General features: G+C 41.6%; 1 protein-coding gene across 1 annotated transcript in view; it reads left to right on the top strand.

Annotated features, from left to right (window-relative positions):
- The first annotated feature begins 4,140 nt into the window (after positions 1–4,140).
- The window catches only part of SYCP2L (synaptonemal complex protein 2 like), a 159,546-nt gene continuing 149,838 nt past the window's right edge, over positions 4,141–13,848 (top strand). Inside the window, exons 1-4 of the mRNA XM_021672656.2 lie at positions 4,141–4,149; positions 7,535–7,603; positions 9,805–9,942; positions 10,027–10,150. Coding sequence (XP_021528331.2) covers positions 4,141–4,149; positions 7,535–7,603; positions 9,805–9,942; positions 10,027–10,150 — 340 coding nt within the window. The remainder of the gene's footprint in view (positions 4,150–7,534; positions 7,604–9,804; positions 9,943–10,026; positions 10,151–13,848) is intronic.

Below are 13,848 nucleotides of genomic sequence, written 5' to 3' on the forward strand. Positions count from 1 at the left end.
GAGACCGCGTTTCGCCATGCTGGCCAGGCTGGTCTTGAACTCCTGACCTCAGGTGATCCGCCCGCCTTGGCCTCCGAAAGTGCTAGGATTACAGGCATGAGCCACCGCGCGCGGCCTTTTTTTTTTCTAAATGCATCCGGCTTCCCTAATTTCGGAAAGGGATGGAGGCTTTGGAAGCAGGGGCTTTTCCAGCAAAGTCACCGGAGAGCCAACACTCGATTCCAGGAGAGCGTGGGAATCTTTCGGGGGCCCCTCTGCTGTCCACGCGCACGCCTCCTAGTTAGGGGTCAGCCCATTTTGGGCCTCCACTGCTGGCTCTTCCCCTAACTGTTGTGCATCCGGGAGTCTTCGCTCGTCGGTTTGGGACGTGCTAGGGGGCGCCAAGCCTCGGCGTGTGCTCATGAGCCCAGGCGCCCTCGTGCTCCAGGGGACTGCGGAGGGACCTGGCCCTGCAGGAACCGAGTCCCACAAAGTGAACCCGGAGGAGGTGGGGGTAATGAGCCCGGGGTAGGTGGGAGCCTGGGGTAGGAGGGAAAGGGGAGAGGGGAAAAGTCCGGTAGAACTCCTAGCTTTCTCCACTGCTTTGGCTCCCTCTTGGTTTCAGGTTCCTTATCTGTTAAATAAGGGATTGTGGTTTCGCGAGCTCGCAGTTGCCAACCACCTGAACACAACTCTTAAAAAAAAAAAAACTTTATTGATGTAGTCGTGGAAATATCAAGACATTACTCCATTACAGTCTTGGGAGGCTTTGGGGAACTAGATTAGAGAATCGCGGTGGTGCAGGGGTGCGCAGGACAAGGTAGGTTCCCCGGAACGAAAGAAACCTTCTTCATCTGAGCAGCCGCCCCGCCCAGGGCTACTCCGGCACAGGGAGACCCTCAGTTAAAAAAAAAAATCGATTGAAGTGACTAAAGTCGCTTTTTGACTACCCCAGGGCCGGATTCTGGGCGGCGAGGGAAGAAGGGCTTCTGGTATGTATTCCCCGCGCCCTTGTTGTGCAGCTGCATGCTTCCATTCCCAGCCCTAGCCAGAGAAGAGGAGCCAACTCCTCACAGCGGATCCCTTGAGAGAGAAGGATAAACCGAACCTATGACCCTCTAGACCTGGAGAGCGGCGCGCCCTAGACCTTGGCACCGCAGAGCGCGCGCTGGGAACACGGAGGGTGCTACGCGGGACTCGTCCAGGAGGGCGCCCTTGCCAGCGTCTCATGCAGGATCAGTGCCTTCGGTTGGCAAAAGGCGGATAAAGGAAGAGTGAAATAACCTCAGGAAACTAAGGGTGGTCCACGCTCCCGGTCCTTTTACTTCCCCAGCCAAGGGCACAGTCAGGCTTGCTTAGAAAATTCGATCCTGCGGCCAGGCGCGGTGGCTTACGCCTGTAATCCCAGCACCTTGGGAGCCACGGCGAAACCCTGTCTCTTCCAAAATTAAAAACAAACAACTAACCAGGCATGGTGGCGCGTGCCTGTAGTCCCAGCTACTCCGGAGGGTAAGGCGGGAGGATCTCTTGAACCCAGGAGGTAGTGGTTGCAGTGACCTGAGATCGCGCCACTGCACTCCAGCCTGGGCGACAGAACAAGACCCTGTGTAAAAAAAAAAAAAAAAAAAAAAAAGAAGGAAGGAGAAAGTATCCCAGTCGGTCAGAGAAGCCTGCCAATGGCAGCGGACCAGCGAACTCTGTTGGGGAGAAAGGCCAGCTTAGAGCAGTTCCTCCCGACTTTTTCCTCCCGTATCTTCAAGCTGGGGTCCTCTTCCCAAGCAAAAGCGAAGGGTCCTAGCAGAAGAAAGTGATTTGTTCATTCCCAGCCTCCTTTCTCCCGAAGTTCTCTCCTCCTGAAAGGTCCTGTCAGTCAGGGTTTCTGATTAAAATCACTCTCAAATGGTCGCAAGTAAAGTCTAGTTGGTAACAAAGAGACGTGTCTACCCTTCACCCACTAGTTTCATTCACAGATTTTCATCTTAACTGACTGCCAAAGGTCCCCGAAACTGCTGTGATTGCTTTGCTTTTCGTGTTGTTTTGTCTTCCGAAATTACATGAAAATTTATTGACCATCCATTTTAAAATATATTATTTCATTAAATGTTGTTTAAAAGTTTAAGATAACTTATCCTTTCAAATGTTCTAAAAATAACTTTAAAATAGTGATTTAAAGTTACCTCTGAGAATGCATAGACATTAACTTCTGGTCTTTTATTGCAGTGTTAGAATAGTTTCTTTTCTCTGTTCTTTTGGAATTTCCTAGAGAGACTTGACCCGTCAAAAACATAAATAAATAAAACTTTTTGATGTTAAAGGCAAATCAATTAATTTCTCAATGGATTCTGGTATCCAAAGAAATGTCATAGAGCCTCTACCATATTTAGTTTGAGAAGAACTAGAATATGCATTTCAAGGTGGCTTAAATTATATCTGGGCAAAACACGTTAGTAAAAGAAGCTAATCAAAGTAAAAAATAAACATATAAAACGTATTTTGTCTGTTCTGTTGTTTTTAATTTCTCTTAAAGATTTGAATGCATTGCACCATAGACTTTGGAAGCATATTTTTTTCCCAAAAAGCCTAAAAATAATAGATTATTAAGTTTTCTAATATTATGAAAACTAATTTTTAAATATTCTCTTAAATAAAATTCATTTAAACTGTAGCATTTTGTTTATTGCTTCTTATTATTCTTTATTTCTTTCTTGACCCGGTATTCTATTGTATTGATTCGCAATAATTTATACTCACAGCTGTTCTTGTCTTGATTACTAGTTTAATATTGTAAAAGCTCATTAATTCAAAAGGAAATGAACTTGCCTTTGAATTTTCTTGGTTTACATTAAAATAGGTAAATTAATGTAAGAATATTTATATTAAATTTGCCAGAAAATGGATATGGCAGGCTTTGACATAAACATTATTTTGAACGGACTAGAGATGTGTTCAAGTCCTGGGCTAACAGGGGTTCTGGTTATTTTATGTTTTGCTTTGGTGTAGACAAATATCTTCTGTACATATTATGACATAAAATACTCATAGGTCTAGTTATAATACAAGTTGATTTTTACACAAAGAATGTTTGAATTGGAGGATTCTTTTTTTTTTTTTTTTTAATGGGAAACTCCAGGACAATTTAGTTTTGCCACCATGTTCACAAAACGGGCCACCTACCCAAATCAACCCAGCCATTGGTACGCATACTTGTCAGGTTAAAGGAAACTGGCAGAAAAAAAAAAACAACTATTTGCTTTAAGAAAAAAAAAAAAAAATCCCCCTCCCTCCCCACCAACAAGCAAACAAAACAGTTTTTGTGTGTGTGAAATCAGGAATGTATTAATAATATCGGGTACAAGTCTGGTTGCCATAGGAAAGGGTTCAGCTTCTGTCTACACACATCAATGGACCAAAAACAGCTCCTCTTGGTTTTTTTTTGTTTGTTTTTTTGTTGTTTTGTTGTTTTTTTTGTTTTGTTTTGTTTTGTTTTGTTTTTGAGACAGGGTCTAATTCTGTCTTCCAGGCTGGAGTGCAGTGGCGCGATCTCGGCTCACCGCAACCTGCGCCTCCCGGGTTCAAGTGATTCTCCCGCCTCAGCCGCCCCAGTAGCTGGGATTATAGGCACATGCCACCGCGCCCGGCTAATTTTTTGTATTTTTAGTGTATACAAGGGTTCGCCATGTTGACCAGGCTGCTCTCGAACTCCTGACCTCCAGTGATCCACCCGCCTCGGCCTCCCAAAGTGCTGGAATTACAGGTGTGAGCCCCCGCACCCGGTTGCTCCGCTGGCTTTCACCCCAAAAGGGTGAACACTTGGATCAGCTTCTGCAAAGCGGATGCCTATCTGTTCGGAATTTCTCAAAGAAGAAACGATTAAACAACATAGTTCAGATCCTTTGGTGTTGGCTGTCTCTTAAAGGGTGTGTGCGTGCGCCCAGGTGGCTTGGCCCGTGTGCGCTAGTTACTTGCACGTGTTTCTAGAGTCTCAAACACGGCTCTAATAGACTTCAGGAGGGATTCGTCAATTACAGTTGTGGAGTAAGATTCGACTAGAAGAGTCGTCAGCGTCTCCAGCGGGCGGGGGTTTTGGACGAGGAAACCGCAGAGGGCGGACCGAGCGCCGCAAACTTGAGCTGCGCGCCAGGTCAGGACGGAAGCCTCGGGATGCAAGCGGTGAGTGACCCCGGGAGGGCCCGGACCTTCTGTCCACAGTCCGAGGGTGCTCGAGGGCACGGGGTCCCTGGGTCTCAGCGCTGAGGTGTTTGCCCAGAGACCGGGCGTTGGGCACCGTCCCCCGCCACCTCCTGGGGTTTGCTTGGAGTGCATTGGCAGCTTGCAGTGAGATGAGGCAGAACAGAAACCTCTGATCCCGCGCTAATATAGCGCTGAGGAAACGGAAAACCGGAAAATTGGTGTTCGGAAAGCAACGAGATAGTTCTTGTCTAGTTGCTTTGCGTATTTTCCTAGCCGGTTTTCCAGCTCTTTTTCCATGTTGCTGCGTAGAAAGTGCAGTAGGGTTAAGCAGCCGCAAGTGCTGGGGCTTCGTTTAACCGAACGACAAAGGACATCCCGAAGATAAATAAATGAGTAAATAAAGATGCAGTTATTACTTATCAATAAATAGTACAAAATAAAAACACTTAGAGTTTGAGCCTAGCCAGGGACGCCAAAAAACCAAAAACCACCTGGGGCGCCAAAAAAAAAAACCCAAACAAAAACCACCTGGGCCACCCCCTACAAAAAAAAAATAATAATAACAATAAAAACCACCTGGGACTTGTTTCTGACATTCTTCTGCCTGGGTTCCCACTGGTAGAAATTCTGATTTAATTGGTCGAGGGTGGGCCCGTAGTTTGTTAGTTTGTTAGTGAGGACCCCAGGTGATTCTGATAGCCAGGGATGACTGCTTGCCTAGATCCAGGAACTCTTGTTTTCCATAAAATCCATCTGTTATCTGGCACCATCTTCCTAGCCGTGGGGAAACAGATTTGGGACACAAACCATTCTAACATCAAGCTACGCTTAAATTCAGAGCACCTAAGCATAGCCTCCTCACCATCCCTCTTAGGTTGAAAGCTGCCTTTCGCTGAGCCATTTTTAGGACATTACAAACATTCTCTCAGTCAGTCCTCACTCCAATCCTTCCATATAGGTGTTATCATGTTTTTTAAATGAGGAGACTGAAACTCAGAAAATCTAACGATCTTTTCTGCCTAAACCATCTCACTTTCTGATTTTCCTGTCAAGTTCCTATCCACAAAAGCTGCCACGTGTTCCTCACAGCGGCGAGGGGGTGGGAGAATACCTTTCTGTGCACTAGAGTGGCTCCAGAAATTCCAGAAACAGGAAGCATTTCTTTGGAATTTGCAGAGTACTGATCACCAAGGCCAGAGAAGGTTGAAAGGAGATAGAAATTAAAATACACAGAGCATCTCTGCATACAAATTGAACTGAAGGAGAGATAGGGCAGTGTCTATAGAGAAGAGGTAAAGAAGCTTAACATAAAGGCTCCCGGGAATATTTTCTGTGGGATGGGAAGTATTTCGCACTAATTCAGAATTTGTTGACAAAACTTAGAAATTGTTTATAGATCCATAGCATAGTGTTTATTTGATGCCAGTTTGTGCTGTGAATTAATACCCAATTTTAATTGCAGCTTGAGCTGTTCCTTCTATCCCACTATCACCTCTGCTCAATTATCTACTAAGACAATAGTTCTTTTGCTTTGCCTTTATCATTTATAACTGACACATAATTGCACATGTTTATGGGGTATAGTGTGATATTTCCATACATGTATACAATGTGTAATGATCAAATCAGGGTACTTATGCAAACACATCACCTCAGTTATTTCTTTGTGTTTGGAATGTTCAGAATCTACTCGTCTAGCTATTTGAAAATATGTAATAAAGTGTTCATTATAGTCACCCTACAGTGCTATCGTACTCTAGAACTTACTCCTCCCAGTTAGCTGTGCAGTATGTCTGTCTGTGCCTGGCTTATTTCACTTACCGTAATCCGCTCCAGGCTCATCCATGTTACCATGAATGACAGGATTTCGTTCTTTTTTTCTGGCAGAAAAGTATTCCACTATGTGAATATTACCACATTTTCTTCATTCATCTGCTGATGGACACTTAGCTTGATCTTGGCTATTATGAATAGCACTGCAATAAACATGAGAGTACAGATATGCCTTTGACATACTGATTTATTTTCCTGTGGATATATCTCCAGGAGTGGGATTGCTGGATTGTATGATAGTTCTGGCTTTAGTTTTTTGAGGAACCTCCATACTGTTTTCCATATTGTCTATACTAATTTATATTCCTACTAACAGTGTAGAAGAGTTCCTCTTTTTCCATATCCTTGCCAGCATTTGTTTTTTGTTTTGATAATGGCCATTCTAACTGGGGTAAGATAATATCTCATTTTGGTTTTGATTTGCATTTACCAATGGTTACTGATGTTGAGTATTTTTTCATATACCTGTTGGTCATTTGTATGCCTTCTTTTGAGATATGTCTATTTAGCTCCTTTACCCACTGTTAATTGGATTAGTTATTTTGCTGTTGAGGTGTTTGAGTTCCTTGTATACTCTGGATAGTAATGGCTTGTTGGATGCATAGTTTGCAAATATATTCTCCCATTCTGCTGGTTGTCTCTTCACTCTATTAATTCCCTTTATATAAGAAGCTTTTTGATTTGTATAATTTCATTTGTCTATTTTTGCTTTCATTGCCTGTGATTTTGAGATCTTCTCTATAAAATTTGTGTCCAGACCAATGTCCTAAAGTGTTTTCCCTATATTTTCTTCTAGTTCTTTCATAGTTTGGGATCTTAAGTGTAAGTTTTTAGTTCATTTTGAGTTGATTTTTGTATATAGTGAGACACGGGATCTAGTTTCATTCTTCCACATATAAATATCCAGTTTTTCCAGCACCAGTTATTGAAGAGACTGTCTTTTCCCCATGAATGTTCTTGACACCTTTGTCAAACATCAGTTGGATATAAAGAAGTGGATTTATTTCGGGGTTATCTATTCTGTTCCATTGGTCTATGTCTGTGTCTGTTTTTATGCTAGTACCATGCTGTTTTTGTTCCTATAGCTTTGTAGTATATTTTGAAGTCAGGTAGTATGATGCCTCCAAGACACTTTAAATTTATTTTACAAGCTGTTATTCTGAAAATGACACTTTTAAAAATAAAATTAATAAAATGACTTTATTTTACAAGCTGTCATTCTGAAAATTTATTAGTTCAAAGTCTTTTACTTCTTTATAATCCTCATTATAGAGTTTATTTTATATGATTATCAAATGATATCTGCTTTGCTTCTTCTGATAGTTTGTATTGTATTTGTCTTAGACCATGCTAAAGAAGGTTGGATAGTTTTTTTTCTAAGTACTATTTTACTTAGACCTATAATATGAGCAAACAAAAATTTCTGTTCAGGAAAACAATACAAACCTTAAATTTTTTTGCTTTATATTTAAAACTTGAAATGCATTTCGAAATAAAAAAAATTTTAAAAATATGTTTTTATTGCACACAGAAGAATGAAGCTCCTTTGCAGTCTATTAAGGAAGATGGGACTGGGAAGGCCCAGGATAAGGCTTTCTGGGTAAAGATCAAGTTTCTTTTATAATCTCTGTGTGTGTGTGTGTGTGTGTGTGTGTGTGTGTGTGTGTGTGTGTTTATTCTTTCTAGTTCTGTGTTCCCTGGGTTATTAGCAAAATTGTTCCTCCAATTGCTCAAATCAGAAGCAGAGAAATCTTTATTTCTTCTCCTTCCCTAATGCTCACGTCCGATTTCACCGTAAGCTATCCTGCCGATATCCTAGTCTAAACTATCTTGTACCCTGTGCTATTCTAGATGTAGATAGATAGTACTGAACAAAATCAACACAACTTCTACCTTTATGGAGCTTATAGACTGGCAGAGAGTCAAAGAAAACAGGAAGAAAAAGAACAGGTATTGTGATGAAGAAAAATTGGGAGTGTTTAGGAGGCACTTGGTCTACTTAAGGTGGTCCTGGAAGACCTACCTGAAAAAGTGATGCTTAAGCTGTGATCTGAGTGGAGCCAGCCATGTGGAAAGTGGTGGGACAAAGTCAAGGCCTAGAACAGTCAGTTCAAAGGCCCAGAGGCAAGGAAGAGCTTGACTTATTCTAGGACTCATTAGCAGGGAAGTCAGACTGCAGAAGCTGACAGAGATCAGATCATGCAGAGTTCTGTGGACTAAAGCAAAGGATTTGGATTTATTCTGAATGCAGAGGAAGCCATGGCAAAGTTTCGTTTTGTTTTGTTTTGTTTTAACGAGATCTCTCTCAACCCGGCTGGAGTGCAGTGGTGCAGTCATGGCTCACTGCAGCCTCAACCTCCTGGGCTCAAGTGACTCTCCTGCCTCAGCCTCCTGAGTAGCTGTGACAACAGGCATGAGCCACCACGCCTGGCTAGTTTTTCATTTTTTGCAAAGACTGGGTCTCACTATATTGCCCAGGCGGGTGTCAAACTTCTGGGCTTAAGCAATACTCCTGCCTTGGCCTCCTAAGGTGTTGGGATTAAGGCGTGAGCCCTGCGTCTGGCGACGGCAGAGTTTTAAGCAGGTAAAAGGGAGTGAATTTCAGCTGAGTGATCTCACATAAGTTTGTAACCTTTCCTATCCTTGCTACTTCTATAGTTATACTTCTCTGAGATAAAGAACCTAACCTCTCAGGGCCATGGTGAGGATTAAAAAATAACATCTGCAGAACACTTAACACACTTGGCACAAAAAAGCTCACTATATGTTAACTTAGAAAGCATTCTGTTTAAAAGGAATAATTTTAAATGCCGTTTTCCCTTTTAATTCAGTACTAAGAATAAGTGCAATTTTGAGCTGTAGGAAGTAAATTGCTTCCTTATTAAAACAGTATTGTATAATTTAACCTGTAGGATTGGACTGGATTTTTTTAAAGATAAAAAAATCTTTTCTAGTTTAAATGTTTAAGGAAATGTCTGTTATTCAAGTATACATACTTAGAAGCATGTCTTAGCTAATGTGCATGCAGAAAAGATGAATTTCATTCATTATGGTCAATTTGCATACTCATTATCTATAATTATTAGTTTTAATTTTCTTCCTTCCATTATGATCATTTATGTTACTTAGTGTTTTAGAATTCCCAATATTGCTGAGGATATTCACCTAATGACATCTGTGACTCAAGTGTCATTTTCCTTGGGTCAGGGGTTCCCAGACTTAAGCATGCATGAGAATCACCTGAAAGATTCTGCCCTGGGTCTGAGTGCTAAGAATTCCCAGGTGAGGTCAATGCTGCGGGTGGTCCAGGAACCACATTTTGGGAACTCTCGTCTTAACAGGAACATCAATCCTTTGTGAAATGATTGCTTACTATTTAAGTAGAGATCGCCATTCTATATTTACCCTATATTATTTCACACCGAATTCTTATTGATAATGATATCAGTGAGATATATTACTATAAGCTGAGTGTGGTGGCTCACGCCTGTAATCCCAGCACTTTGGGAGGCCAAGGTGAGCGGATCACCTGAGGTTGGGGGTTCAAGACCAGCCTGACCAACGTGGAGAAACCCGTCTCTACTAAAAATACAAAATTAGCTGGGTGTGGCGGCACATGCCTGTAATCCCAGCTACTCGGGAGGCTGAGGCAGGACAATTGTTTGAACCCTCAAGGGAGAGGTTGCAGTGAGCTGAGATTATGACATTGCACTCCAGCCTGGGCAACAAGAGCAAAAAAAAAAAAAAATTACTATAAATGTTATTGGGAAAAAAGTAATGCGCAAACTATCATCTTTTCAGCTTCAATCACTTATTATGGATGCATTCCATGATAAAGGATTTCAGAAAATAGAAGAATACTTTGAACAGAAAGAGAGCCACTTTCCTCAAAAATATAATCGTCTTCTATTATACCGTCTTGACAGATTAATAAACAAGGCAAGTAAGCTGGTTTGCTTTGTGACCAAAATATGAATATATAATTATTTAGAAGTGTTTTAATTTAGTGTGGTTTATACCTAGGAACTGGATAAAAATGAATTTCAGTATGTGTCACTGTTGCTGGAATGTATTCAGCAATTCTTCATAGACGGCCTGAAAGAAGATGAACATTTGCTAATTCAGCAGGGACTGATCCCAAAGATAAGTGTCCTATTTTAATTTTATATGGCTTTGGGTAACTTAAAGAACTTATGTGGATTCAGTTGTTTGGTTAAGTTTGGTATTTTCTGTTCCTTTTGAAATCCAATTTGAAAAGAAATTGATGTCCATTCTTATCGCTTATATCTAAACAAAAATTAAATTCAACATGCATTTCCTGATGTATCTGCTACGCAAGGCACTTTGGGAGTGCACAGGATTGAGTCGACACAGCCACTCTCCTGATGAGCCGATGCAGTAATTATTATTTTAAATTATTTTAGTGAATTTTGGGGAAAATAAGATGAGTAGGCTCTAGAACTATTTTAATAGGCTTTATTAACAAGATTAGACCTAGGAAAATTATCATCAGAAATTCCTTTGCCCTTGTAATACCTCACTTTTCCCATTTTCTAAACCTTGGATGAATCTGAAAAAAAAAAAAAAAAAAGCAAAAACATTTTTGCTTAAAGTTATCCAAATTATCCAATTTTATTCTTTTAAAAATATTAACCAGGAGATAACATGATGAGTGCCTTTATAATGGCATCTGGAAGCAAAGCAGAATTAGCAGCATCTCTTTGCTTCAGTTCTCTCTTTTTTTTTTTTTTTCCTGAGGGAGTCTCACTCTGTAGCCAGGCTGGAGTGCAATGGTGTGACCTTGGCTCACTGCAACCTCCGCCTCCTGAGTTCAAGCAATTCTCCTGTCTCCGCCTCCCGAGTAGCTGGGATTACAGGTGCATGCCAACATGCCCGGCTAATTTTTGTGTTTTTAGTAGATATGGGGTTTCACCATGTTGGCCAGGATGATCTTCATTTCTTGATCTAGTGATCTGCCTGCCTTGGACTCCCAAGGTGCTGGGATTACAGGCGTGAAGCACCTCACCTGGCTGCAGTTTCCCTCTTTTAATGGTGAGGTTTTTGCAGCCCAGAGACAAGTTTGTTTATTGATGAGGAGGGGTGGAGGAAGAAGTAGGGTGGAAGGATGATCTGGCTGCTAATAATGTCTGTGATTTAACCCTTGAGCTCTAGTACCTAAAGTTTATTAAGGCCAGATTGGGCCAAGATCTGTCTCAGCCCTTTAATACTCTAAAATGCATCTAATTATAGAGCTACCCCCTCAGGAGAGAAAGCAAACTCCAGACTTTCCCAAACTCCTCTCAGGGACTTTAAGTATTTGCAGGGGGAATTAAAGATGTGCTTATGCAAAACGTATATATTTCATTTTGCAAGTAACCCCACTTGACCTGCCGATACACTGACTTATGCAGATAATAGGAAGCAGAGGAAAGGAGGTAAATCTCAAAGGAAGTGAAGCAGAGATGTCCTAAGTGTACTTTGGAACCCTAAGCTGACTTTTTGGGGTATGAATAGGAATATGCCCCAACCCAACTTTTCTATTTTGCTTTAAGAATTCCCTCCCACGGTTTAAAAAAGTGTCAGATCAAATCCCTACTGGAGTTTTGAAATCAAGGAGGAATTTCCATATTCCACTGGAATTCTAGTTGGTGATGGAAATTTCATAACCATAATTTAGATACATTATTTCACATAGGTTTTGGCAATAGATCAACATTATCAAAGAGAATGGATACTAGACTCTATACCTCTTTTCTTTCTTTCTTTATTTTTTTTTCTGAGACAGAGTCTTAATGCTGTCACCCAGGCTAGAGTGCAGTGGTGTGATCTTGGCTCACTGCAACCTCTGCCTCCTGGGCTCAAGCAATTCTCCTGCCTCAGCTTCTGGAGTAGCTGGGTTTACAGGCACCTACCACCATGCCCAGCTCATTTTTGTATTTTTAGTAGAGACAGGGTTTTACCATGTTGGCCGGGCTGGTCTCAAACTCTTGACCTCAAGTGATCTGCCTGCCTCAGCCTCCCTCCCTTAATCCTCCCTGGGATTACAGGTGTGAGCCACCACGCCTAGCCTAGACTCTATACTTCTAAAGACAGTTGTGTTTGCAGATGCAGCACAAAGTGTGCTTGGAAGTTCTTCTACTCCATAGAATAAGAATTCCTGGCTGGGCACGGTGGCTCACACCTGTAATCCCAGCACTTTGGGAGATTGAGGTGGGTGGATCATCTGAGATCAGGAGTTTGAGACCAACCTTGCCAACATATTGAAACCTCATCTCTACTAAAAATACAAAAATTAGCTGGGCAGTAGTAGCATGTTCCTGTAATCCCAGCTACTCGGGCAGCTGTGGCAGGAGAATTGCTTGAGCCAGAGATTGTAGTGAGCCAAGATCGTGCCACTGCACTCCAGTCTGGGCGACAGAGTGAGATCCTATCTCAAAAAAAAAAAAAAAAACCTCTCTACAGAAAGGAATATCTTTAGTCCTGTACCTTAAAATCCAGGAGGATTAAGGAACTTGTCTGATACCATATTGCTAATAAGTCATTGCTATTGTGTCTGGCTTCTAGTAATGATACCGCTGTTGGGAGAGCTGGAGTGTCTGTTAGACAGTGCGTGACCAGGGCACATAAATGGGTTCAGTGAGAATTTCCTGTTCCCAAGTATTGACGAGATAGTGCAGCCTTTCTCCCACTTCTGTGTCTACTCAACCAGTGTATTTGGGAGGGTACTGGGAGGGCGACAGGCTTTAGAGGGATACATGGAGTGCTGGCAGTGTATTTAAAAAGCACAGAATTTTGAGCATGAACATAGGGAGGGAGCAAATACAGCCTTAGCAGTGAGTTCTGCTGCATACAGGGACATTTCTTCTCTTGAGCTATTGGAGAAAAGCTTTCTTCAGAAGATGGATGATTCAATCTAGTGCAAGTATATTTGTCTGATTTGAGACAAAAGAAACCTTACTTGGAACGTAGTAATGGCTTTCAAAACTTGCTGTACATTACAGTCACCTGGAGAGCCTTCACAAACATTCTTAAACCTAAAATAGAAAACTCAGGTGGGGGTGAAACACCAGTGATTCTGATGACTGGGTGTGGGATAGGTCCCAGGCTTTGAGGGTGGGGGGATGTTTCCTAACTCCCCAGGTTTTCCTAATGCACAGCCAAGGTTGAAAACTGGTTTATTTATCTTCAGACTGGGTGTGTCAGGTTCTTGGCCCAAAGTATACAAAGTTTTGAAGGCCTGACTCCTGCAAGAGTTGTTCTTGAGAAACTCATGTGACTGATGTCATGTTTAATTGATGATTTCTAACTATGCCTGCAGGATTTTTCTTAAATATTTTTTTCTAAGAGTGACCTGTCTCAGCAAAAATGATGAGAAAAATAAGATGGCTTTTGCTTTATTGAGTAAATACTGTATATTCTGGGGTGGGAGAGGAAAGGTTACAGTTTATTTTAAATTATATCAATCCCAGCAATTTAATAATAAATTGGATATATATTCCTATAGGAAAAAAATCTCTAATTAGCTGGAAGCTTTTTGCAAAAGAAAGATACCTAGGCCTGAGGCATATTTATTTTAACCACAAATACTTCTGAGAACTTTCCAAATTCTGTATTTTCTTTGATAGTTTATGTTCAGCAGATTCTCAGATTGCAAGATTTTTCTTCCACTGTGCTAGGGAGGTTCATTCATCTCTTTTTTTGTTTGTTTGTTTTTTGGAGAGGGGGTCTCGCTCTGTCACCCAGGCTGGAGTGCAGTGATGTGATCACAGCGCTTTCTATAGTGTTGACCTCCTGGGCTCAAGTGATCCTCACACCTCAGCCTCCCAAGTAGCTGGGACTAGAGGT

This window comes from Aotus nancymaae, unplaced genomic scaffold (genome assembly GCF_030222135.1).
Source record: "Aotus nancymaae isolate 86718 unplaced genomic scaffold, 86718_ANA_hifiasm-v0.15.2.pri h1tg000051l, whole genome shotgun sequence".
Classification (NCBI taxonomy): Eukaryota; Metazoa; Chordata; class Mammalia; order Primates; family Aotidae; genus Aotus; species Aotus nancymaae.